Below are 26614 nucleotides of genomic sequence, written 5' to 3'. Positions count from 1 at the left end.
CGACAGCCGCCGTATCGACGTCGACGTCATCCTGCCTATAAAGGCCGTGCGCAGCGTCTGTTGCTCAGTTCCGTTTTTCCGCGCTTACTCAGTGCCTCGGAATACCGTTGCTCAGTTTTTTGTCAGGATTTAATCTATTTACCTCGAGTTATTCGATCCGTACTCGATGGCTTCTTCGTCGGAACCGACAACTCCTCGATCCGGCTTCAAAAAATGCTGAGATTGTGGGAATAGGATGTCACTGACTGACCCTCACAGAGTTTGTCTGTGGTGTTTGGGAGCTGAACACCATTGTTCGGAGTGCGAGGACTGTATGTCCATGACAGCTAAGGCCCTGAAGGAGCGTAGGGGGAAGCTGGAGAAAGGTAAGACTTTTAAAGCTTCTTCTTCGTCGACGAAGTCGAGACATTCGTCTCCTCGTCACCGTTTGCGTTCCAGGTCTCGGAGTGGGTCCCATCACTCCTCGAGATCGAAGCACTCGAAGAGGAGACGTCGAAGATCCCCTTCTCTGTCTTCCTCTTCCTCTGTTTCACCAAAAAGAATCCCTTGCCCCACGAAACATAGTTCCCGGGCTGATTGGGAGGAATTCCGCAAAAAATGATGAGCGTCTTCGAGAAAGCGGCCTTGACCCCCTCGAAGACTGCCGAGAGCGATGCTCTGGTTGAAAGACCCGAAGGTCAAAAACGCCGCGAGTCGCAGTACCCGGTGAAGGAAACCTCTCGAGCGCGTCTCGAACCCTCGAGTAGGTCTATGACCTCCAAACCTTCCTCGAAGGTGCCGTCGACAAAGGTTCCGTCGACGCCGTCGACAAAGGTTCCGTCGACGCCGAGGTCGGTGTCTTCGACGCCGTTGTCGAAGGGACCTTCGACACATGGGTCTGTCGACTCGACGCCAGCTTCGACACCGGCGTCGACGCCAAGAAAAGTCACGGTCACGACACACCCAGTGACTATCCCCAGGTCCTCGATGTCGATGGCTTCGAGATTGTCGAGTAGAATCCCAATTCTGTCGAGGTCATCGAGGCCTCCGCCTTTGTTTTCGACGCCACGCTCGAAGCCTTCGACGTCGGCGTCAACGACATCAACGTTTTCGAGGCCGATTATGACAAGTTCGGCATCCTCTGCCTTGGAAATGGGATTTACACCCTTTATGAGTTCAGAACAATTGAGAACTATGTCCTCAATTATGGAAGAGGGTGAATTGTCTGAACAGGATGGCGCATTTGAGTTGCAAGGACCTGTAACCCCAATTAGAGAGGAATTTTCCTCTGAAGAACGCAGGTTAAAGGATCTTCATGATTCCTTACATGAGGCAAGTGGGTTAGACACTTCCCCTGAGGTGGAGTTTGCTAGGCCAGACCCGGGGGAGCATGCTGAAACCCCCTATAGAGCCTTAATGGCCAGGATCACAGAGTTTATGGGGTGGTCTGCACCTTCACAATCTTTCCAACAAGATAACCTTACGGATATTCTTGACAAGGGCCCAGAGGAGGATCCTGTGGTGCCTTTTCATAAAGCTCTTCAGAGGAAGATTATGACGAACTGGGAAACCCCAGATGTCGTCCTGGCAGTAAATAAAAAACTGTCTACAAAATATAGGGTATCCTCTAGAGACCCGGAGTTTTTGTCAAAACGCCCATCCCCAGAAAGTCTGGTGGTACAGGCAGCATCTTCTACCGATGTCAAGACGGCTTATCCTACCGTCCCACAGGACAGGGACGATAAAAATATGATGCTATGGCAAAGAAAGTTTTTTTCGGCATGTAGCATGGCGTTAAAATCTGTTAATGCTACTTGCACCCTTGCTAGATTCAGCCATACACTTTGTGAGTGTGCTTCTACAGCGGCTGACTGCATCCCGGAGGGAGAAGAAAGGGAGGCGGTCCTGAATATCATACAGGATGGTAAAGACGCTATGTGCGAATCCCTCCAGATGGGCATTGATTCGGCTGACAGTATCAGCAGAGCAATGGCAGCAAGTACAACAACCAGGAGATTCGCTTGGTTGAGAAAGTCTGGTTTTGCCCCTGATGTGCAAGCCAGGCTCTTGAACATGCCATTCGATGGCTCTTCTTTGTTCGGGAAAAAGGCGGATGACAGTTTAGAGAAACTGCAAACTTCAAAAGCAGCAGCAAAATCCCTAGGCGCTGCAATCCGTCAGACACCTTTTCGTCCCACAGGAACCTCTGCGAGGGGCAAGTCCTTTCGCTTCTACTCCGCATTCGGAAGAGGTAGAGGACGTCCAGCTCAAAGGGGACAAAGAAGAACTACCCGAGGTGGACGGGGTACATATTCAAAAGCCGCAGCAACAGCAGGTGCCTCTTTACCATCGGCATCCGCATCAGCCGCTCCAAAACCACTCTGAGGACTTCCCTCACAGGACACCTGTTAGAGGCAGGTTGACTCAACATCTGGTGGAATGGCAGGCTATCACGTCAGATGCTTGGGCATTGGAAACAGTTGCCCAAGGTTACTGCCTGCCTCTCCTACGCATACCTCAGAGTCATCCACCGGGGATCAGCTCTCAGAAAGCTCCAGATCCGCTCCTGTTACAGGAAATTTTCGACCAGCTAGAGAAAGGTGCCATAGAACCGGTACCTGTAGCGGAGAGGAACAAGGGCTGGTACTCCCCTTATTTTCTCATTCCAAAGAAAGACTGAGGACTGAGACCCATCTTCGACTTGCGAGAATTGAACAAATTCCTCAGGAAAGACAAATTCAAGATGGTCACTCTTTCTCAGATCCTCCAGGCCCTTCAGTTCCAGGACTGGTTGGTATCTCTGGACCTTCAGGATGCTTATTTCCATGTGCCTATCCATCTCAAACACAGGAAATACCTGAGGTTCGCAATTGGCAACTCTCACTATCAATTTCGAGTGCTGCCATTTGGGCTGACCTCCGCCCCGAGGGTCTTCACCAAGTTAATGTCGGTAGTGGCGCCAAGTCTAAGGAGGGAAGGGATTCACGTCTACCCCTACCTGGACGATTGGTTGAACAGGGCTGTCTCTTCGGAACAAGCTCAGATCCAGCTAAATCACGTGTGCCACTCCCTTCACAGACTGGGCTTCTCCCTCAATTTAAAGAAGTCACAAATGATACCATCACAGAGACTCCAGTTCATAGGAGCGATCCTGGACACTTCCCTGGGAAAAGCCTCGCCACCAGAGGTGAGGGCTCAAGATATTCTACAGATGGTTACCAAGTTCCAGGATGCTCAACGTCTCCCGGCCTTCGACTTTTTGAGGTTGCTAGGCCTCATGGCATCCTGCATTTTCCTAGTGCCAGAGGCTCGCCTGAGAATGAGATCCCTCTAGTAGGCACTGAGGACTCAGTGGTCACAATTCTCAGGGAGAATGACAGATCTTCTTCAGGTTCCCGACAGGGTGGCTCGAGACCGTCAGTGGTGGGCCTGTCAGGAGAACATTCTGAAAGGAGAACAGTTTTGGCAACCCTGGCCCGAGATAACAGTAGTCACGGATGCCTCACTCACGGGGTGGAGAGCCCACACCAACGACTTGACCATCAGCGGTCGTTGGCCTCCATCGGAGTCCAGACTACATATCAACCTGTTAGAGCTGAGAGCCATCAGACTTGCGCTGAAGGCGTTCCTGCCAGCTGTACAGGGGAAAAACGTCCTGATAATGACGGACAACACGGTGGCCATGCATTACCTCAACAAAAGAGGAGGCGTAGGATCACTACCCCTGTGCAGAGAGGCGATGCAGCTCTGGTTTTTGGCAATCCAAGAAGGAATCTCTCCATCAGCAGTTCACCTAGCCGGAGAGAAGAACTTGACAGCGGACGCTCTGAGCAGGCAGAGCACAGTCTCCCACGAGTGGGAACTAGCTCAGGAAGTCCTTCAAGAGATCTTCGCCCTTTGGGGAACCCCTCAGGTGGATATGTTCGCCACCAGCGTCAACAGGAAATGCGATCTGTTCTGCTCAAGGGAATTTCCCCCGAGAGGAGCTCTGGGAGACGTGTTCATAGTGGACTGGGAGTTTCCGCTTCTGTACGCGTTCCCACCGGTCCCTGTCATTCCTCAAATGATCAGGAGGTTGAGAAGATTCCGGAGAATCATGATCCTAATTGCCCCGGATTGGGCCAGGAGAACGTGGTACCCGGACCTTCTAGACTTGTCCATCTGCCCTTCCACTCAGAGAGAACCTACTCTCACAGAAGGGAGGTCAGGTTCTCCATCCAGACATCAAAACCCTCAACCTTCACGCTTGGCTTCTGAAAGGTTGAGGTACAAGGATTGGGACCTCCCTGATGATGTTATGGAGGTGTTGCTTTCGGCAAGGAGGCCAGCAACAAAGTCTTTATACCGCTGCCGTTGGAACAGATTTTGCAGCTGGTGTGGAGAACAGAATATCGACCCTTTTTCATGTGGTACACCAATGGTTTTGTCCTTCCTTCTATATTTGGCGAATTCAGGCCTTCAAGTTGGCACCATTAAGGGCTATCTCGCAGCGCTAGCCATCTTTAAGCGCACTGCGGAAGAACCATCCTATTTCAAGTTACCCTTGGTAATACCGTTTCTAAAGGGGTTAACCAATGTTTATCCCCCAAGACCATTCCAAGTTCCACTATGGGATTTAAACTTAGTACTAACTTTCCTGATGGGCACACCTTTCGAACCACTCCATTCTTGTTCGCTAAGGTTCCTTACCCTTAAAACTGTTTTATTAATAGCACTTACATCTGCTAGAAGGGTGAGCGAATTACAAGCTCTTTCTTGTAAACCCCCTCACACAATATTTCACAAAGACAAAGTTGTCCTGCAAGTGAAGCCTAATTTCCTCCCAAAGGTGGTTTCTAAATTCCATATCACTCAGAGGATTACCCTACCATCTTTCTATCCTCCTCCTCATCCGGGGAAAGAGGAAGAGAGGTTACACAGGCTAGACCCTAGAAGGGCTTTACGTTTTTACATCATTAGACTAGCCAGGATAAAACAGGCAGACCAGCTGTTTGTAGGTTACACAGGTCACAAGCTGGGGTTACCAATAACTAAGCAGACCATTTCCAGATGGATCATTCTAGCCATTCTGGAATGTTATAAACTGGCAAGGAAAGAGCCCCCTCAAAACCTTAGGGCCCATTCGACCAGAGGTATTGCAGCTTCATCGGCCCTCAAAAGAGGCGTGCCGGTTAAAAATATCTGTGCGGCAGCTACATGGTCGTCTGTCCATACCTTTACACGATTTTACAATTTGGATTCCTCCTCCAGTCAAGAGACTAGGTTTGGAAGGGCTGTACTGCATTCTATTCATCAATAGAAGACAGCGTGAAGTCAGTACTCACTCCTCCAATAATAGAATACTGCTATGGGAGCCTATCTAAGATGAGGAATACGTCGGAGGACACAATCCCTTCGAAGAACAAGTAACTTCTTACCTTGTAACGTTCTTTCGACGGGATGTTCCTCCGACGTATTCCTCATCGACCCTCCCATCCATCCCCGCAGTTCTACTTCCCTTGTTGTTGCACCTTACACTCCTTCAGGGTGATTAGTCTAGTCCAGAAAGTATTATTGTGGGCTACAAAACGGAACTGAGCAACGGACGCTGCGCGCGGCCTTTATAGACAGGATGACGTCGATACGGCGACTGTCGAGGGACATCGACTCGGAGGACGTCGACGCGCAGCGCCCTCTAGAGAAAGATTTTCCGGGGCCAGCAGAGCTGGAAGGAGATATCTAAGATGAGGAATACGTCGGAGGAACATCCAGTCGTAACTTGTTCTTCTCTACAGCTGCCTCCACCTACAAATCTGCTATCTTAAACACCAAAAAAGAGATTTACAACACGAGAATACTCAGTGCCAAACATGGTACAAAAAAATTATTCTCTATACTTGGAGAACTTGCATCACAATTACCACCCACAGAGGACTGTAATAAGGACAAGGCCTTGTGCAATAATATCCAACTAGCCCTCTCTAACAAAATCGCCCTTCTACAAGCAAAGATCGAAGCCAAAAAAGCCAACCTTGCCGCTAAAGACAACCTCAATGGTAAAGAAGACCTCACCATTCCCAACTGCCCCCCTTTCCACTTCTCCCAGTCACTGAGGAGGAAGTAGTTAAGATAATCGCTAGCCTTAAACCATCCAATTGTAAAGGTGACTTGTACCCTGCCTCCGTCGTCAAGGACAGAGCCAAAGACCTAGCTCCTCTCATCACCTCACTGATCAATTCTTCCTTCAAGAATTCAGTGGTCCCCAACAACCTCAAAGAAGCATGGGTTCTCCCCCTTTTCAAAAAACCTATCACAATGGTCTCTTTTCTCCTCAAAATATTAGACAGAGTAGCCTACCTCCAAATACAACAACATTTGGAAGAAAATAACCTCCTAGACCTGTGACAATCCGGCTTTAGACCTAGGCACGGGGCAGAAACCGCCCTCCTGGATCTAAAAATCCAAATGGACGAAGCCAAAGACGAGGGCAATCTGGCCATTTTGCTCCTGTTGGATCTCTCCGCTGCCTTCGATCTGGTTGACCACCAGATCCTTACTCAACACCTCTGTTCGACTGCTGCATTCTCCCAGAATGCCACCAATTGGATTCAGTCATTTCTTTCTGACAGGTCGACTAGGGTCTTCGCCCCTTCAGCGGCTGCTGACCCTATCCCAATCCAATGTGGAGTCACCCAAGATTCCTGCATCTCTCCCACACTCTACAACATCTTCACTAAGCTTCTCTTCGACCGTCTTGACGATCTGGGTGTCAGCTACACCAATTACGCTGATGACACCCAGGTCCTCGTCACACTCACTGGTTGCTATGAAGAAGATGTTGCAAAGCTAAACGAAATCTACCTAGAAATTCAAGCCTGGATGGCCGCACACAGTCTCTGCTTCAATGACAATAAAACAGAACTGCTTATTGTAGGATCCTAGGTCCGCCTCAATAAATTGGACTCCAGGTACCAATCATTCACCATTGATGGCAACATTAGAAAAGTTTCCAAAGAGGTCAAAACACTAGGTGTGTATCTCGACTCCACTCTATCGCTGAAAAAACAAATAAAGGCCACCATCTCATCTACCACCTACACCAATAAACTTATCAATGCCTGCAGACCTTTTTTATCCTCCTCCAGCTGTCTCACCTTATCCAGAGCACAGATATTGTCTAAATTAGACTATTTAACACACTCTTCCTGGGCACCATGACAAAAAATCTGAACAGACTCCAGTTTCTACAAAACAATGCCTTAAGATGCGCTCTTAACCTCCCGCGTAAGCCTCACATCTCCACGGCCAGCAAAGAAGTCCACTGGCTCCCCATCCGTGACAAGTTAAGTTAAGAACCCTTGTCATCACACACAAATGCCTGTCACTGTCTGCCCCACACTACCTATCTGACAAATTCTCTAGACACAGCACCTCCACAGCACCTACTAGAACTAGAGATCCCCAAATTCAATATATAAACAGCAGGAGGCTCCAGTTTCCCTGTTCTTGCAGCTCAATGTTGGAAACACTCCCTCTTGCAAACAGATTGGAAGCTTCCTTCTGGCCATTCAGAGCTATGGTGAAATCCTGGCTCTCTGCCTAACACTTTGCTACTTACTTACGCACCATCCTTGTCTCCTCACTCTACCAATTTGTACTGTACGACTTAACCATACTTTGAAACGGAGCACCATGTAACCCGGTCCTTCACTCTCTATTGTATTTGCTTCTCTCACTGTACCCCTCTTTGTACCATTGAATGTATGTAACCTTTTTGTTTCGCGCAACGCTATGTAACTATGTTGTCCACATGATTATGCGTCCAGCTACCTGAAGGTTCGGCCGCGCTCTATAAATAAATAAACAAATTAAACTAAACATCCATCAGCAATTTAAGCTTTCCTCACGTATTTCATCATGCGCGTTACCAATCCTCATTCTTCGCTCTTTATACAATGTTGCCGCTTGTAACCTTGACTTCAACACAGACCGGTCTTGCATCGGTCTCCCCAACTCACCGGCTGTGTTGATCTCTCTGGCGCTGCTTTGATCTTGAAGCCAAGGACGGTATCACAGCGGCTGTTGCTCCTTCCCCGACTCGATCAGCCATGCAGGATCGCCCCGGGTATCTCCGACACACAATGCAGGATTCTTCAGTCTGATTTCCTGGCCTTACGCTTTTCAATCTGAAGCATTTAGCAAGTCAAGGTTTCTTGCCGGAAAGGTCAAGGGTATCGCCCTTCTAGTTTTGCCGTCTTTCTCCTCTCGTCCAGCTGCCATCTGGAAAACGCTATTCCTTTGTGTGTTTTGTCCCGCTCAGAGTGTGCTCTCGTGCTCTGCCTTTTATCCGTTGGGAAATTTATTGGAAGTAGGGTGTGAGTGGTTACCAGTAATTGCCTGATCTTGCCTGACCGTAGGAATGGGACATATTGGGTACAATGCTCGGGTGCGAGTGTATTTTCTCCTAGAGCGGGCTGTCCATGTGAAAGTGTTGGTGAAGGAAAATGGGGAGGGGAGATGAAGATCCCAAGTACCCTAACGGGTAGGATGGGGTAAAGGTGTTACAGGGAATGGGATACTGTGTCTTGTCATCAGGCATCCCACTCCCCGAAGAACCCCCCCCCACCCAGGTGATGCTCTCTCACTGGTGCACCCCCAGGAACCAAGTCCAAAACCGATGGCCGTCTCCTGGCCACCTGGATGACAGATCCCCAGAGACTAGCGGGTCAGACACCTTCTGGTTTCTCACAGAAGCACCTGCTTGAATGCAGCTTGTATCCTAGATGCTCTGATCACTCCCTTCAGGGGGAAGTATTGTGAATGCCTGGTATCCTGGAAGCTGCATTCCCTCCCTCCCCCCAGGGGTAAGCATCTGCTTGAATGCCTGGTATCCTGGATGCTGCATTCCTTCCCTCCAGAGGTTAGCATCTGCTTGAATACCTGGTATCCGGGATGCTGCGTGCTCTACCTCAGGGGTTCTAAGCGCCTGTATGTATTTTCAACAACAAAAATATATGAGGAATTATTCAGCACCAGGAAAAAGAAACCCTATTTTGACTCTTCTACCAAAACCAAACGTGGCAAGAGAGGAGGAATCAAACGCAAACATAGAAGAAAAAACAAGAGTACAGACCAGATCTCAGACCCCATTACCCCAACGGAAGACCTAGTCATCAACCTTTCAAATTTGGAACTAACGACACCACTAATTCAAGCACTCAATAAAGGACTCACCTTTTGTCCAGATCGTAATTATGATTATTTCAACACAGTAGTTGATCTCCACAGTTTTTGTAGAAAACTCAAACTAAAAAAATATTTTGCAAATATGGAAATCAAAAGACACACCACTGAAACAACACCAGTACCATCGGAATTAACAGTCAAACATGTGGAACTGACAGTCGATCTTCTTAACATCAATGATGAGACAGATCCCTATACTAAGGAGAAGTTCATGGAAGAACAAAATATACCATTGGGATTAGCACAAGAAACCAAACTTAAAGAAAAATCCAAGTTCACACCAATCTTACCTCCAGAAAATGTTATTGATACTTTCTGCAAAGTAGTTCAAAAAGAACTCAGAGACATCTACATCAACAATAAAATGAACCAACATGCAAAACTCAAGATAAGGAATAATCTCACACCCAACCAAACTCAAGCATTAAACAATCTCAAGAACAATCCTGAGATTACCATAAAATCATCAGACAAAGGTGGAAACATTGTGCTACTCAACACAGAAGACTATATACACATGGCACTCACCCATCTAAAAGATCATAAATGTTACGAAACAATCAAAGAAAACCCATTCATCAAAATCAGCGAACAATGGAAAACCATGAGCAGTCATTGGAAAGACTTGGAACTACTTAATGAAGATGAATACCGATATGTGATCACAACTAATCCGATTACTCCAACAATATATTTTCTACCTAAGATTCATAAGAAATACATCAACCTACCAACAAGCAGACCAATCATCAATGGTATTGGATCAATCACAGAACACATTTCAGAATATATAGATCATCAGCTTCAACCATTAGCAAATTCATTGGCATCATACATCAGAGACACCACGCACATTATCCAATTGATCGACAATATACCTTGGAATGACAACTATTGGCTAGTAACAATGGATGTAACAGCACTTTATACAAGTATCTTGCATGAAAAAGGACTTCTAACCACAGAATACTTCTTGAAAACACGATCTATATCTCTCAACGACCACAACAATATGATTTTAGAAATGTTGCAATTTACCCTTGAAAACAATATTTTCATCTTTAACAACATTCTTTATCGACAAATACAAGGCACAGCCATGGGAGCAAAATATGCGCCATCATATGCCAATCTCTACATGGGACATTTTGAGATAGAATTTGCCTGGCAACATCAATCATTCACACACCTAAACAACATAATTTTTTGGGCCAGATACATTGATGACATCTTTTTGATTTGGAACGGACCATTAACAGCATTTAAAGATTATTTCAACTATCTAAATCACAACACCTATAATTTGAAACTAACCACAGAATACAGTCAAACTTCAATCAACTTTTTGGACATCACCTTCTATATCGATAACAATACCATCTGCACAACACTGTACACTAAACCTACATCTGTTAACAGTCTACTACATGCCTCAAGCAGCCACCCCAAACACATCATCTACAATATACCCTATGGTGAAATACTAAGGGTCAAAAGAAACTGTTCAAAAATTGATGATTTCAAACAGAAAGTGACATCCACAATGAGCAAATTCATCTCAAGAGGATACCCAAACAAACTTATCAAAAACAGCTATCAGAAATCTTCAACTAGGACCAGACAATCGTTGTTACAAGTAAGACCTAAAATCGACAAAACTGTGATCGATCCACACAGAACCATCAATTTTACCACGAACTATAGTTCTAACAATTCAATCATTCGGAAAATTCTTAGCAAATACTGGAACATCCTCAAATCAGATTCTGACCTTACAACGATCCTGGAAGTCAAACCCACCATCACTTTCAAGAAAGCAAGCAATCTCAAAAAAATGCTCAGTCCGTCACATTTTGAATTGAAATATCCTGATGAAAAATCCACTACACAAACAATGTGGCTTCAAAAACCTATCAAAGGCTATTACAAATGTGGTCAATGCTCCATGTGCCAATATGCAGAAAATGGTAAAACAACCGTCATCAAACCCAATGGCACCAACTTCACCATACAACAGCTGATCAACTGCAATAGTCAATTTGTTATATATATCATTCAGTGCGCATGTAAAAAATTATACATTGGGAGCACGATCAGAAAACTCAAGACAAGAATCAGTGAACATATCAGGGCCATTACCAACAGAGATACAAGATCACCAATAGCCAATCATTTCACAGAATCACATCATCCTTCTCAGATCAGTCAGATAAAATTCTACGGAATAGTAAAATTGAAACCGGCCCCAAGAGGAGGGAATCTACAATTAAGACTTCGACAACAAGAAGCAAGATGGATTTGTATGATGGACACTTGCCATACAGGTCTTAACACAGACCAGGAGATATGTCATTTTTTGTAAATCATAATAAGAGATATTTACCTCTATATTACTTTGTAAATCTTGCAACAAATATAAGACTACAGGAACACTAGAATTGGATCGAGCAAATATGGCGCTCTTAAAAAGATAAACAACCATTAGATACGTGCGCGTGACGTCATTACGTGATGCAACGTGCGAATGACGTCATTCCGCACGCGACACACGCATGACGTCACTCCGCACGCGACTCTATGTGAAACCCATTCACAACATGTGGAGTTCATCGACCACATCAGACAGTATCGAGAGAGCGGGGAAAACACCGTTCACATGGTAAGCAAGGCCTTTTTACAACTATTTACAATTCTTAAGAAAACTTGGTATTTAGACTAACTTCGTTGCTTCGAACAGTCTTTAAGCTCAAAGTCCGCACAAGTAAATTTAGATACAAAACCAAACCGCACTGTTCCAAGGCAACATATGAGTTCATTTACATTGTCACAATCCAGGAATCAGAACTTTTGAAGTATAACGAATAAGGATGATTATGACTAGATCTTTTTGGAAAGTACCTTTGACCCAGAGATACAAATATAATACTAGATGCTCTTCACTCTTTCAGACCAAACCGGATGGAATTAATAATATTACCTACATCAAAGGAACCATCATATACATGAACAAGATTTGATATTTAGTTGTAAGTATCTTACTCAACATTGACTGTATAAACGCCAACATAAGACACTCTGCTCAAAATTGCCCATTTTTCTCTTTATTCCCACCTTTTTCCTCTCAGATCTTTCCATTTGCCTATCTACCTACAAATTCCTCCTGAAGAACCGCCATAAACCATGTGGCGGAGAAACACGTGTTGAGGACAATATGACCTAGTGAATTAAACTAGGGCTTCGCGAGGATAATATTACCTAGTGAATCAAACTAGGGCTCCGCAATTTTCGAGCAACAACGTGAAGACAACATTGATTAAACTTTGAACCAATTCAAATTGAGGCCAATACTGCCTAGTGAATTAAACTAGGGCTTCGTAACTTTCTAGTGACAACGTGGGATACAGCAACTTAGTGAATACAACTAAAAACTTAGAACCAATTTAAATTTTGAATTCCTTTGTCTCTCCATCAACCCAAATGCCGAGTAAATTATACTAAGGCTTTGCAACTTTCAAGTGACAACGTGGGACACAACAACTTAGTGAACTCAACGAAAAACTTTAAACCAATTTAATTTTTTGCATTCTTTTGTCTTCCCATCAACTTATATGTTATGTTCAAGAAGTAAAAAGGAATCCCCATCTGTTTACAGCACAATTGAATTCTCAATAAAAATGACAAATGAAACCTAAAAACGAGAAAGTCTTTATATTATAACATTTAATTTTGGAGAAGCGCTAGAGGAGGGCTTCTTTTCGTTTTAAGCGCCTGTATGGATGGCTGTATTTCTGGATGCCCCATTGTCTTCCTCCTGGGGGAAGCACCTGCTTTAATACTCAATATCCCGGATACTGCGTTCTCTCCTTTCTGGTTAAAGTGCAGGTCTTGGTGCTATGACCACTTCCTTTCTGCAGCTACGACTTTGCGGAAAAGCACTGTGGAAAGATTTTGTCACAATTGGTGATTCTTGGACTGAGGGTGTCCAATGAACTTGGTCTCAAGAGACGTTTTCATGATACCTCAACTTGCCAGTACTTGCGACGGCCAGAGATGCCCTACATAAACTTCTGTCATTACTTCAAGGAAGGAGTGCCATCTTCTCCACCAAAACACAGCACATCGTTGAGTGTGTGTTTTTCTAAAAGATGCTAGGTATGTTTGGTTGGCCATCGAGGGTCAATATTACGCCCGTGGGCCTTTTTCATTGGTATCGCGTGAACTGAGACTCAAAGCACAAGAGTTACAGGACAACGTTCCAAGCAGTACCTCTGTAGTCAAGGGGACAGCAGATAAAGCTACATTGCGATACTATGCCTCCAAGAGAAACAAATCACCCTTAGATTGGCCCATGACTGAAACAATAGGAGCGTTTCTGAAATACTATCAAGTGCTTAAAAGGGGAAGGGATTGATCTCATGAGAGATACTGTTTAGCTCAATAAATCCCACCCCTAGCAATAAAAAGTAAATGAACAAACCTGCTGAAGCTTTACTGTATGAATAAGTCTAGCTCCTGGACAGTAAAGATGATGCTTGTGGGAGAAGGGCAACAGGAACATGCCAAGAAGGGGTCAGAGTGGGGAGGGAGAAGAGGTCGGCACACCAGGGAGTGTGGAAGCGGATCCCCAGTCCACCTAAAAGGAAAAGCAGCCAGAGGTTCAGTGAGAATAGGAAGGGTGGATGTGTTCTAGAGCGTGGAAGAAAAGATAGCAAATTTGACGGAAAAAGAGAAGCACAAGGAAACTTTAAAATAGAAGGGGGGAATGGGGAAAGTGCTGTAACACCCCAAAAAAAAGGAAAGCATTACATTTCGAGCAATGCACCGTTGAAGGGTGTTGGTGAAGCCTGCGTAACCATCTAACCTTTTCAGTTGTTCGTACAAAGAATTTAGACCAGACCTCTTCAAGATATTATTGGAGGCAGAGCAGTGAGGACTAACTGCAGGAGGAAGGAGGGCTGATGGTGTACAATTTAGTCCACTGTGACAAATCGTGGAGATTCGTTCCTTCTCCCCAAGGGCAATGGTCTCATACAGCCCCAAAGCGAAAATGTCAAGGCCGTGCAGCAAACTCCTCCTCCTCCTAAGACCAATAGGGAGTTGCAAGCCTTTCTGAGGCTGACCCGATGTTACACAGGTTCATACCTAATTACTCGAGCATAGCAGCGAATCTCACTGACAAGCTGAAAAATGCCCAACCTCAGAAACATTGATGGAACCTGGAAGATCAAGCCAGTTTCGAGGGGTTGAAGAAAATATTATGCAGTGAACCCGTGTTGAAAATGCCTGATTTTAACAAAGACTTTATTCTTCAGACCGATGCCTCCAGAACAGGAATAGGTGCTGTTCTATCAATGATGGTATTGAACATCCAGTGTTGTATACAAGTCGGAGGTTCTAATACCCTGCAAGGGGGAGGATGCAGGCAATTGGGCATTTATGAACCCTATGAACGGAGGCCAGATCCTGTGTGGAGTATTTCTAAACCCTGAAGGGAGAGGACGCAGGCAATGGGGGCATTTATGAATGGTGCACCAGGATGCCAGAATACGTGAGGAGTTTTTCTAACCCCTGTGACGGTGAGGTCCCAGGCAGTGAGGGTATTTTCTAACTCTTCAGTGGTGGAAGGGACGTAGGCAGTAATTATCATTAATCTTTTATAACATGCTTAATACCAGAGATTGGCTTCTAAGGGCAAGATCAGGATTCTAACCTGTTGCGCTGTGTCGTTTTACCTCCAAGACAAACACATTGCCTCTGAGCTATCCCTCCTCGCCAGTAGGAAGCCCATCTAAGCATTTTACTGTAGAGCAAAGTTATGCCACCATCTAACTTGAGGCCCTGGTAATAAAATGGGCGATCACCCATCTAAAGTATTACTTGACTGGTTGGGAATTTAGGTTGGTCACTGATCACTCTCCATTAACCTCGATGAGTATAAGAAAAGACATCAACGCCCAAATTATGAGATGGTTCTTAGATTTTCAGCCGTTTTCTTTTGCTGTCCAACATCAAAAGCGACACGAACAAGGAAATGTGGATTTCTTAAGCCGGTTTCAAGACCACAAAGAAGGGGAAGCCACATACTTGAGAGGGGAGGGTATATGACGAATCGCAGGAATTTGTCCCTTTTCCCCAACGGAGTTAACCCCCCCCCCACACCCCTGGAGGCTAGGGAGGTGAAACCACTCCTCAATACCTCCCTTAGGGGTAGAGGCAAGCGGGACCTCACCTCCCTTTGGGTACAAGGACTCCCATTGTCAGCAGGAACTCCCTAGAAGACCCTTGAAAGTAACACCAGTATATCTACCTGATGACAAAACCTCTGAAGAACAAGTTGAAGGGTGTAACTGCCAACCTGAAACAGAAAATGTTTCATTATATTTCATTTCTACTGGGACGAAGAGGAGACCTTTTGGAGGAAGAGGGAACCAAGTATAGAAGGAGAAAAAAGAATGGCTCCCTACGCAGGGAAGCCCCCCAGCTACGTCATCTCAGGGGGGGGGGGAGTCTGGGGAAGCAAAAACACAGCCAGTGAAGTTCAGAGTGAGTCACATGCTGACTGCAAGCAGCAGAGACGAGATGTGCAGCATACTGCAGTTGCGCAGAGCCATGGGTGGCTGTCAGAAGTGCTATGGTTGGTAGCAAACGGCCCAGCAGGAAGGAAAACGGATGCAAAGTGTCTTGAAGAGATAAGAGAGTGAACAGTACAGAGTGGTGGCGTGGCCACAGGGACTCTGTAGTGGACCAGGAATCCAACCAACAACGCAGATACCATCTCTGTAGAGGGGGTTTGCGAAGAGTGGAAACCCTAAGTACCAAACCGCCCATCTGGAAGAAGCAAGGAAACAGAACCTGGTTGAGGTTTGCGAGATGAGAGAGGAAAAGAAGGCAATCCTGAATCTGTGAAGAACCCTGGGACGTTAACCCTCACCACGAAAGGTAAAAATGTAACCGGACACCCGTGTTAAGCATTGTGAATCATTACTGGATTGCTTCGACTCGTCACAGTCATGAGAGTAATGGCATTATAAGAGTGAATGAGAATCCTCAATATAGTCAAGAAAGAGAAAACTGTACAAACAGTACAAGGTCTTAAAGACAGACCAGGGTCAGTCATACAAGACAACTGTGATAACAAAACAAACTTTGGGAAAGTGCGTCAGTAACCTGAGAGTGGAAGGTTCAAGGCAACTGAACTATTAAGATAGATTCCTGAGGGAGACAGTAGCAGCTTTGCAAAGGAGCTAAGGGCCAGAGAGAAGAATCAGTCAGTCTATGGAATGTAAGGGATAGAAGTACAAGCATGAACTGATAGAAGCGACTACTAGAGATTATCTGAAGACCGTTTATTGAAGAGTGATTAACCATCAAGTCAGGAAACCTCATGAGAAGAGAAACCTTCTCTGTCTAAGTTGTTAAGAACGGTGGGAGGGTTCGATAGGATAGAGCTGGACAGTGGACCGTTCTTTTAGACATTCACCGACGACTACCCTAGTTAGTTTTGTGAGGTAGGAAAGCCTTTCAGAATGGGGAAAGATATGCTTTCGGTTATTCTTTCATAAAATAATGAGTGGAATGTCTAATCTGAGTCCATGTGCTCCTCCTAACCTACCACAGCGTCAACCAATGAAAATACTGACCCTGGCATACCGAAATATACACTTTATTATTAAATTACTCAAAGACTGCCTATCAGGTAAATGCAAATACTTGGAGCAACACACATGCCCGTATTCAGAGTGTTTTCCTATGGGGTTTTGCCATTATAAACCACTTCTGTGAATTAGGCCCACAGTGAATGTAAAACAAAATAGTAAACGCCAATCAAGACTCTATCCATGACTAGCCTAACATGTAAGCCCACTAATGCACAAGGAGTGTGACGACTCGGGAAAACCTAGATTCTGGAACGCATAGTAATGCCGTCACAGAACTGGGCATCATCCAATCAATGTAAGACTGAGGGACTGGGAGGAAAGCATGCCTAGCAACATAAAGCCAGAAGCCACCTAAAGTCTCATAGGCAGAGTGTAAAGCAAAACTTTAAAGATGCATATCGGTGGCCGTAGCATAAATTTGAATCTTTGGTCTAGAACTAGAGTGACTCAAGGGGGCGGGGGGCACTCGGGAAACATGTCCTGAGGGAGGTGAGTACCTCAAGAGTAACTTTGGGAGAGTTTGATTGAAGTTTAAAAGAGTCCCCCATTAGATTAAACTATTAGTCCCAGTTCTAATGTACAAGTACAGAGATGGCGGCTACCAGCCCCAGGCGATGCCAGAGGAGACCCTCAAGAAGAGCTCAAATGCCAGGTTCAAGACCTAGTAGCACCAGGAAGATATGCAGCCCAGCACAATTTAGACCAGTTAGGTCTGTGGCAAAGCGCAGTTTGAGGACACCTGCAGAGATCTTCGAACACAGACAAGGGGGACCCCTGGTTGTAAGTATCACGAATAACCCACCAAACAAGGGAGCATGGGTAAGAACTCAGTCTTGGTTTGTTTTATTTTTTTATTGTTTAAAGCGCAGACCTAGCTCAAGAGCAGCAAGCACAGCACAAGGTTTGAGTAGCCAGCGTTTGGGCTGGCAAATGTTAACAGTAGCCCAGTACTGCGAGTTTCGTTCTGTGCATCCATTGGATGGTTTCCCCAAAATATGGCTCAGGTAGGAGGAAACCACCCAGTGAATGCAGCGCTTCTTTACAGGATCCTGTCATCCAGGGATGCACCATCGACCAATGACTTCCCAGGTGTCAGAAAACAACCAAAAATGTCCTACACTGCAGTGGGACCCACAAGGCAGAACTTAGAGCAATGGCAAGGGTAGCTCCACAGCAGCATAGGAACTCAACCAAGCAGGTTCAGTGGCTTGGATGAGAAAGGTACGCAGCCAGCCTGCAGAACTCAGCCTCAAAAACAAGACGGTTGAGGCGACCCAAGACAACCCAAACCCACAGGAGAGATGCGTTGGGGACCGTACACCTTGCAAAGCGTCCCGCATCAAGGGAGACGACCAAAGCTGTAAAACAGGAAGACCATGGTAAAAGGGCCCAGAAAAGTTCCCAAGTCCCAGGGCAGCACACAAGGAGGACCAGGTGGAAGAATATAGGCTAGAAAACCAAAGGGAAAAAGCAAAAGGTTTCGGGGTCTCTAAACTGAGACAGCAGACTCCCCAAAAGGAAACTCTGCCCTAAAAAATGGGTAAGGAAAAAGGGAAATTAAAATAGGTGCCGTAATACCCGAAAATCAGCATAAAACCAAGCAGTGCGCCAGGAGCAATATAGTCACATTGCTGTTTCGCTTTTTTGACTTCTCGCGTTCGGGCCAGCTAATTATGGTAAGTTGTATATTTGGGGAATAATACCACATTGGCAGAAGCACGTTTGCCTGTAATCTCCTCTCCTTCACCTTCCCAGGTCCGCTAGTCGAGTTACCCACAGGGTGGACATCTTGCCTAAAAAGATGGCAAAGCAGGTACAGCCTGCTCGACTACTCACAGACGCTTCGAACACCCACTTACTTGGTGCATGTTTTAAGGTATTGTGATTCGCACTGTTAACCCCAGTCTGCAATGCTTTTTGCAACCTGTTTAGTTCTCTGGCTTTTACAAGCTACAGTGTGTTCTAACATGACTTCCATCAAGGATTGAAATTGCATACCCTAACATATGGGCCTGCGTTCAAGCCTATGCGTACACCCGTTTTGATGTGGAAAATGCTAATGCTAGAAGAATACATGCCCGGTACAGCCCGAACCTTCCAGAAGGTGCTCCTTTTTATTAGCTGTTAGGAGAAAAATAACCCTACTATATCTAAAAATGGCCTTTTCTATTTCTGATTTTAACTTGGATCAGTCTCTTTTTTCACTTTATTGCTCGTGCTGTGCAATCCACTGATACTAACCCTGCCAAGAGCTCTCGGTGCTTCCAGGATGGCACACAGATTGGGACATAGTCCCCTTTGCATGTATACTTGAGTTGTAAAGGTACAGGGTTTCTAAATGTTATTGATTGGATTGTTTCTTCTCTTATGATTTGTTACCAATAGGTCAGCTGCCATTTGCCTCGCAATTATTTCAGGAGGCCTTTGAGGCTTTTTTATGGTCCTTTTCCTCTTACTGAGACTTGCCACTTTGCCACATGGTGCTCCGTGGCACCTCTTACAGGCACCTTTACTAGCCTGTAGGTGATTGTCTAATGTGGAAAGGGTGAGTGACTGAGACACAAGTGAGCTTGCCTATCCTCAGAAACTGGCAGCACCAATAGCTTCATTAATCACATTGAGGAGGACTACTTAACTAACTATGTAGAGTAATTATGCGATTGCAAACTGCCTTAGATGTATCAACCTGGCTTTGGACAGTGGAAATAAACTATTCTTGGTATGTTTCATAAATGTCCGACCATCCCAGGGCTGTAACTCAGATGGGCTTCATAGAGCTCAATCACTCTTTAGATGGGTTCATAAACACCCCTACTGGTGAGGGGGGGATAGCTCCGAGGCAATGTCTTTGTCTTGGAGGTAAGACAACACAGCGCAACACAAGTTAGAATCCTAATCTTGCCCTTAGAAACCAACCTCTGGTATTAAGCATGTTCTAAAAGATTAATGATAATTACTGCCTACGTCCCTTCTGCCACTGCAGAGTTAGAAAATACCCTCACTGCCTGGGTCCTCACCGTCACAGGGGTTAGAAAAACTCATCACGTATTCTGGCATCCTGGTGCACCATTCATAAATGCCCCCATTGCCCGCGTCCTCTCCCATCAGGGTTTAGAAATACTCACATGGGCTCTGGCCTCCGTTCATAGGGTTCATAAATGCCCCCATTGCCTGCGTCCTCCCCCTCGCAGGGTTTACAAATACTCCACACGGGCTCTGGCCTCCGTTCATAGGGTTCATAAATGCCCCCATTGCCTGCGTCCTCCCCCTCGCAGGGTTTACAAATACTCCACACGGGCTCTGGCCTCCGTTCATAGGGTTCATAAATGCCCCCATTGCCTGCGTCCTCCCCCTCGCAGGGTATTAGAAATACTCCTCACAGGCTCTGGCCTCAGTTCATAGGGTTCATAACCGCCCTTGTTGCCTCTGTCCTCCCCTAGCAGGGGTATTAGAAATACTCCTCACAGGCTCTGGCCTCCGGTCATAAGGTTCATGACCACCCTCGTTGCTTGGTCCTCCCCTAGCAGGGTATTAGAAATACTCCCCACTGGCTCTGGCCTCCGGTCATAGGGTTCATAACCGCCTCGTTGCTCGGTCCTCCCCTAGCAGGGTATTAGAAATACTCCTCACAGGCTCTGGCCTCAGTTCATAGGGTTCATAACCGCCCTTGTTGCCTCTGTCCTCCCCTAGCAGGGGTATTAGAAATACTCCTCACAGGCTCTGGCCTCCGGTCATAAGGTTCATGACCACCCTCGTTGCTTGGTCCTCCCCTAGCAGGGTATTAGAAATACTCCCCACTGGCTCTGGCCTCCGGTCATAGGGTTCATAACCGCCTCGTTGCTCGGTCCTCCCCTAGCAGGATATTAGAAATACTCCTCACCGGCTCTGGCCTCCGTTCATAGGGTTCATATATGCCATCATTGCCTGGGTCCACCCACTTGCAGGGTTTAGAACTACTCCCCACATACTCTGGTCTCCTTTCGCAGGGTATATAAATGCCATTATTGCTTGGGTCCTCCCCATCGCAGGGTATTAGAAATACTCCTCACAGACTTTGACCTCCTGCCGCAGGGTGCATAAGTACCCCTCACTGCCTCAGCTATCGCCCTCATAGATTTCCGAAGAGACATCTGCTACTTTATCTCTCTCCTTCACAGGATGTAGAAATATCAACTACTGCCTCATTCCTCACCCATGCTATTTTGTAATAAACCTCACTGCTGTGGATACTTGTCAGCTGTTTAATGTCTTTTGTGCTCATGAAGGGCAGCAAAAAACATTATGTGGGTGGAATTATCTGGTTATGAAGCATGCATGATGCTGGAATTATGTCACCTGTGTCCTTTTACTTTCAGAAAAACACAAACATCATAAGAATGGCAAGGATGACATGGACACCAACAGCATTATGGTGAGTGTGATTGAAGCAGTGAGGGCTTAGTTGATGCACCATGATGTCAGTGTACACAGTGCTCACCTCATCCCCTCTTTTACTTTTTCCCCTGGAGTTGTTTCCCAGTGTCCCTGGTGCTCTTTCTTGGACCTTGGACATGAAATGGCACACGCTCTTCTTGCACTTGTTTTCTGTCTCATTCTTTTGCCATTGCCGCACTTGCTCAGTATTGTCCCCCTTGGTCTGTCTGTGTCTTTCACCCCTCCCTCTGCCCCCTCCTTTCTGTGCCTGGGACACCCCACCTCAGTCTCTGTGTGTCTCTTCCAGTCCCCTCTGTCTGTGCCATGCCCCCTCCCCCGGTATTACCCCTCGCTCCCCATTGGTCTCCGTTTGTCAGTCCCATCTCGCCCTCTCAGTGTGTGTTCCTCGTGCCCCATGCCCTCCTTGGCCTCAGCCTGTGTCTCGCTCTCTCTCTCTCTCGTGTCTCACTCTCTCTTTCGCTGTCACTTGTTCACTCTTTGTCACTCGGCCTTGCTCAATTGCTCGTTCTTGCTTCCTCTTTCTCTATTGATCGATCTTTGTTTTTAACACTCTTTCTCCTATGCCCCGTCCCCTTTCCTACATACTTCTGGGTCATTCTGTCATATGGGATGGGACTGGAGTGTTTTTTGTAGCATCACACAAAAAATGTCATTTTATTTTTGCGCCGGTCTGGTACATAGCTCGCCACACCAAGCCCAGCTTCCTGGCCCCAACCTTCAGTCCTTTTCTCCATGGGATAGCGATCAGATCCTTTCTTTTCTCTGTCTTTAATTACTCCTACGTCCCGTCCCCTTTCCTCCATACTTATGGGACATTCCTCCGTCCTGTGGGACGGGACCGGAGCACTTTGTAAAAAGCATCATGTTTTTCAAAAGTGTGTCCCTCCTCTCTTTACGCGGGTTACTGCACCTGGCCGTAACCCTGCCCTTCTTAGCTCCACCCAGCGCATCGCCCATCAGTTCTTTTCTCCGCTCACTCGGGAGTGTACGCACTTGCATCTTCGGAAGATTTTTTTCTTCCAGTTCCTCCTCTCTTACTCTGGTTTAGCGGTTGCGTGGTAGTCTGTCTATGCCGTTTCAGCTAGACTTTCCAAATTGTTGTTGTTGTCAGCGACGATTCGCTAGAGTGGTACCCATCCTCTGTGCTTAGTGTTTGGGTCCAGATCACTGCTGGGACTCATGCTTTTATTGCAACTCCCTTTCGGTGCGGGCACCTCAACATCGTTTGGAGCGGTGGGAGGAGGTGTTTCAACGTACTCCCACTGTGCTTTTTCAAACTTTCATCGACGAAAAAAAGAAACGCCCGGTGAGTTCTTTACTTGTTAGAGCACCCAGGCCGAGGGACTCCTTCTCGGGGTCTTCCCGGTCCGGAAGGAGCGTCCAAAGCTCTATTACCGGGGCTAGCCCTGATGTGCCTTCCAGGCCTAAAGATTCTACAGAGTTTTCTCCGAGGGCATCCGTAAGGGGCCTATTGACACCGGATTGCATTCCGAGGCCCCTCCTGTGGGGGCTGTTTGTGTGCCTAGTTCTACTGAGGCATCGGGTACTGGAGCTTGCTTCGTATTTGTATTTGTATGTATTTATTTGTATAGCGCAAACCAGGCCCGGAGGCTACCGGGCGCATATCTTGAAAGCAATGGTTACATAAATTGCATACAGTGATTATATAACAGTCAATAAATATAGCATAGAAGTAGGCATAGGTAAGTAGTGCAGCGATACATGGTTTGTCGAATAGTACATCCATACATAGGTTATTGCATCACGTTTTAGAATGTAGCTTGGGCATTGGTAGTGACAAGCCAACATTTGGCTCTGTGTTTGAATAGGTTGAAGGAGGGGAGGTTTCTGATAGTCAAGGGGACAGTGTTCCACAATTTAGCTGCCAGGACTGGGAAGCTAAATCCACCAGCTGTTTGGAGCTTGTATCTAGGTATCAGTAGGCTCTGGTTCAGGGTAGATCTAAGTGAGCGAGCTGGGGTGTAAAGCGTGAAACGTGTGGAGAGATAAGTGGGGGCCAGGTTATTCATGCATTTGTAGGTTAGGGCAAGCGATTTTAGTGAGATACTTTGGGTGATTGACAACCAATGAAGGTTCTTCCTGGTATCCGAAATGTGTGCAGATCTGGGTATGTTGAGGGCTGCCCTGATGGCGTTATTTTGTATGATCTGGAGCTTGTCTAGGTTACCCTGATTAGTGCCCTGGTACAGTGCATTGCAGTAGTCCAGTTTGGACATGACCAGGGTCCTAGCAAGGGTAGTACAGTTGTGCGTGGAAAGAAAAGGACGACATGCTGTGATCAGCTTGCAGGTATAGGCGGCGGCGACCACAACTGCATCTGTTTGTCTGTGAAGGGAGAGGGTGGAATCGAGGTAGATTCCCAACATTTTGGTATCTTTGGAGACTTTATTAGATTTCCATCGATGTTAAAGGAACTGAACATAGGGTTCAGCTTGTTTAGTCTTTGCTGAGTGCCTAGGATGAGGAGCTCTGTCTTGTCATCATTGAGACAGAGCTCATGTTGGGCCATCCATGTTTGAATGACATGTAAACGTCATTTAAGGCTTTTGAATCTACTGTGTAATCACCCGTGATGGGGATGAGTATCTGGGTGTCATCAGCATAGTTTGTGTAGGTGACACCCAGATAGTCAAGCACATCAAATAAGGGTTTAGTAAATACATTATAGAGGGCAGGGGATACACACAAACCTTGGGGGACTCCACAAGGGACTGGTGCGGGGTCAGCTGCGGAGGTGGGCGAGAATACCCTCATCTGTCTGTTATCCAAGACGGATTGAATCCAGTTTGTGGCCATGTCAGAAAAGTGAGCTGCAGTTTTCCGGTGGTGACAGAGGATTTGGTGATTAACCAAATCGAAGGCAGCCGATAAGTCTAAGAGTAGTAAGAGGGCTAGTTTCCCTTTGTCTTTGAGATCCTCGATTTGGGTTTTGAGATCGAGGAGGGCAGTCTCCGTGCCGTGCTTCGGTCTGAAGCCGATTGTCTCGTGCCTAGTAGGTTGTTTGATTCCAGATAGTTCTGTATCTGGAGGTAGGCTGCTCTATCTAGGATTTTTAGCAGAAATGGGACCGTTGTGATGGGCCTGTAATTGGTTGGAGCCTCTGGGTCTAAGGTGGTTTTTTTTAGGAGTGGAATGACCCAAGCATCCTTCAGGTTATTGGGGACCACTCCCGATTGAAAGGAAGCATTAATAAAAGTGGTGATAAAAGGGGCGAGGTCATGAGCCGAATCCTTAATGATCGTGGCTGGACAAGCGTCCCCTTGGCAGTTCGAAGGTTTTAAGTTGCAAATGATTTTTTCAACCTCCAGAACGGAGAGCGGTGTGAAGCTGAACGGCACCGGGGAGTCAGGGGTAGTTATTTTAGGTGGCCTGGTATTGCTAAATATAGGGGTGTGGAGGGTATTTTGTTTGGCGTTGATTTTGGATTGGAAGGTGGATATTTTGTTAAGAAGGGCGTTTTGTATATTGTTGCACCAGGTGCTGTCCTTGGTGCACGTGTCCGGGGTGGGTGAGGGAGATTCTAACTCTTTGAGGATTTTGAATAATTCTCTAGTGTTAGATTCTGCCTGGGATATTCGTGAATTGTATGTCTCCTTTTTGGCTTGTAGTATGGCCTCCTTATAATTAAGAGAGGTAATCAGAAGGGAGGCTTTATTAGTTGCGCTAGGGTGACTTTTCCAAAGGGCTTCGGCCTTGCGCTTTTCTTTGCGCAGAGCGTTGAGCTGCGGGGTGAACCAGGAGTTCAGGTGGGACTGTTGTTTGGCTTTGCGGATCTTTAGTGGAGCTATGCTCTCAATGGCAATGGTCATTAGGCTTTTATAAGTGTCTACTAAGGCAGTAGGGTCCTTATCTTTGTGCTGTGCAGCAAGAGTGTTCAGACAAGGGAGGATGAGAGGAAGGAATTTCTCCCTGGTGATATCTTTTTTATTTCTGGTAGGTATAGCGGGGGCTATGGTAGGTGTGGGCTGGGGGTTGGTGGCTGGTAGGAGGAAGGTAATAACATGGTCGGACCAGGCGCAGGCATCGTTAGAAGTGACATTGCTGTTACAGTTGAGGTTGGCTAGCCAGTCGAGCGTTCTACCTTTGATGTGTGTGGGGTCACGAATGCGCTGCTGGAAGCCTAGGTTGGAGAGGGTGGTGTCTACTTCAGCGGCCATGTGGTCCTTGGGATCTGAGAGGCCTAGGTTGAGGTCGCCTAGTAGCAATATCTGAGAGTTGGGCTTAGTGTTAGTCGACAGGGTGGAGGCAACATCATCAATGAAAGAGCCCAGTGGGCCTGGAGGTCTGTATATAAGGTTGAGTGTTGCTGTATTGGTAGGGGAGAGCGATAGTTTCACTGAGAGAGATTCTGCAGAACTAAGTTGTGTGTGGGGAGCAGCTCTCATAACGATTTTGTCACTATGTATAAAAGCTCTCGAGGTCTCCTTGGTTGGAGCTTCCCGTAAAATCACCGGGGTACCCCCTGAGACCTTGGTTGAGGTTGTTGACTAAGAACGGAAGTTCGATGTCCCTCTTGAGGATGCTTTTACTAGACTGGGTCCGAGACCCGTCATTTAGAGGCTAAGGTGACCAACAGTGAGAGGCCTGATAAGGTCTTGTCGGTGAGGAGTGTTCCTCATCGTTCATGCTCTTGCGGAAACCCCAGTTCTGTTGAGGGTGCATGGAGTGAGGTTTTGGACCGTAATCCCTCCGTTACCGGCAGTGCCGAGGTCCTTCATTTGAAGGCTAGTTTGGCTGTTACGATGTCACAGAAACATTCTAGACCACACAGTTCCGGCTTGGCCGAGGTTCCTTGTGTTAAGGCTAAAATGAAGACCCCTGACCCACCTGTGGGGCCCCTGCTTCACTTCCACACGTGTCACAGTTTTCCTCAGGTGCCGACAAACTGGCGGCCGTTCCCGCCAAGACCACGGCGGCCATTTTGGATACAACCCTTACAACTACGCCATCGGCCCTAGGTGTAGGGGGTGCTTTTTCAGGTGAACATCAGTTTCTTTGTGCACATCCGTTTCGTCCAGTTTGACTGGAACGCTTGGATGCCTCTACCGCACAATGTCTTGCTTCCTGCGGCATCAGCGCCCTTGTTTTATGTAGACAATGGTGGGGAAGGGCCCTCTTGGCAACCCTCTACCTTAGGCCCCTGGAATTACTCTGCTCACGAGAGGCCTCCTCCTGTCACACCTAAATCATTGGCGGAGGATGCCTTTTTCGGCAAGTTTCAAAAACTGATGCATTCCGACCCCATGAAGGAGTACTTTCGAGGCTTGTTCAGGGAGATCTGCCCGTCTGCGCCGGCG

At 46.5% G+C, this 26614-nt stretch overlaps 1 protein-coding gene across 3 annotated transcripts in view; it reads left to right on the top strand.

Moving 5' to 3' along the window:
* NHSL3 (NHS like 3) overlaps positions 1–26614 on the top strand; it is a 566971-nt gene that overhangs the window by 342017 nt on the left and 198340 nt on the right. For all 3 annotated transcript variants that reach the window (XM_069622456.1, XM_069622457.1, XM_069622458.1), the window contains exon 3: positions 21218–21273. In XM_069622456.1, the coding sequence (XP_069478557.1) occupies positions 21218–21273 (56 nt within the window). The remainder of the gene's footprint in view (positions 1–21217; positions 21274–26614) is intronic.

Source organism: Ambystoma mexicanum, chromosome 11 (genome assembly GCF_040938575.1).
Source record: "Ambystoma mexicanum isolate Mex_15411 chromosome 11, UKY_AmexF1_1, whole genome shotgun sequence".
Lineage (NCBI taxonomy): Eukaryota > Metazoa > Chordata > Amphibia > Caudata > Ambystomatidae > Ambystoma > Ambystoma mexicanum.
The sequence above is the reverse complement of the archived record's forward strand: the minus strand, read 5'-3'. Positions and strand labels throughout refer to the sequence as shown.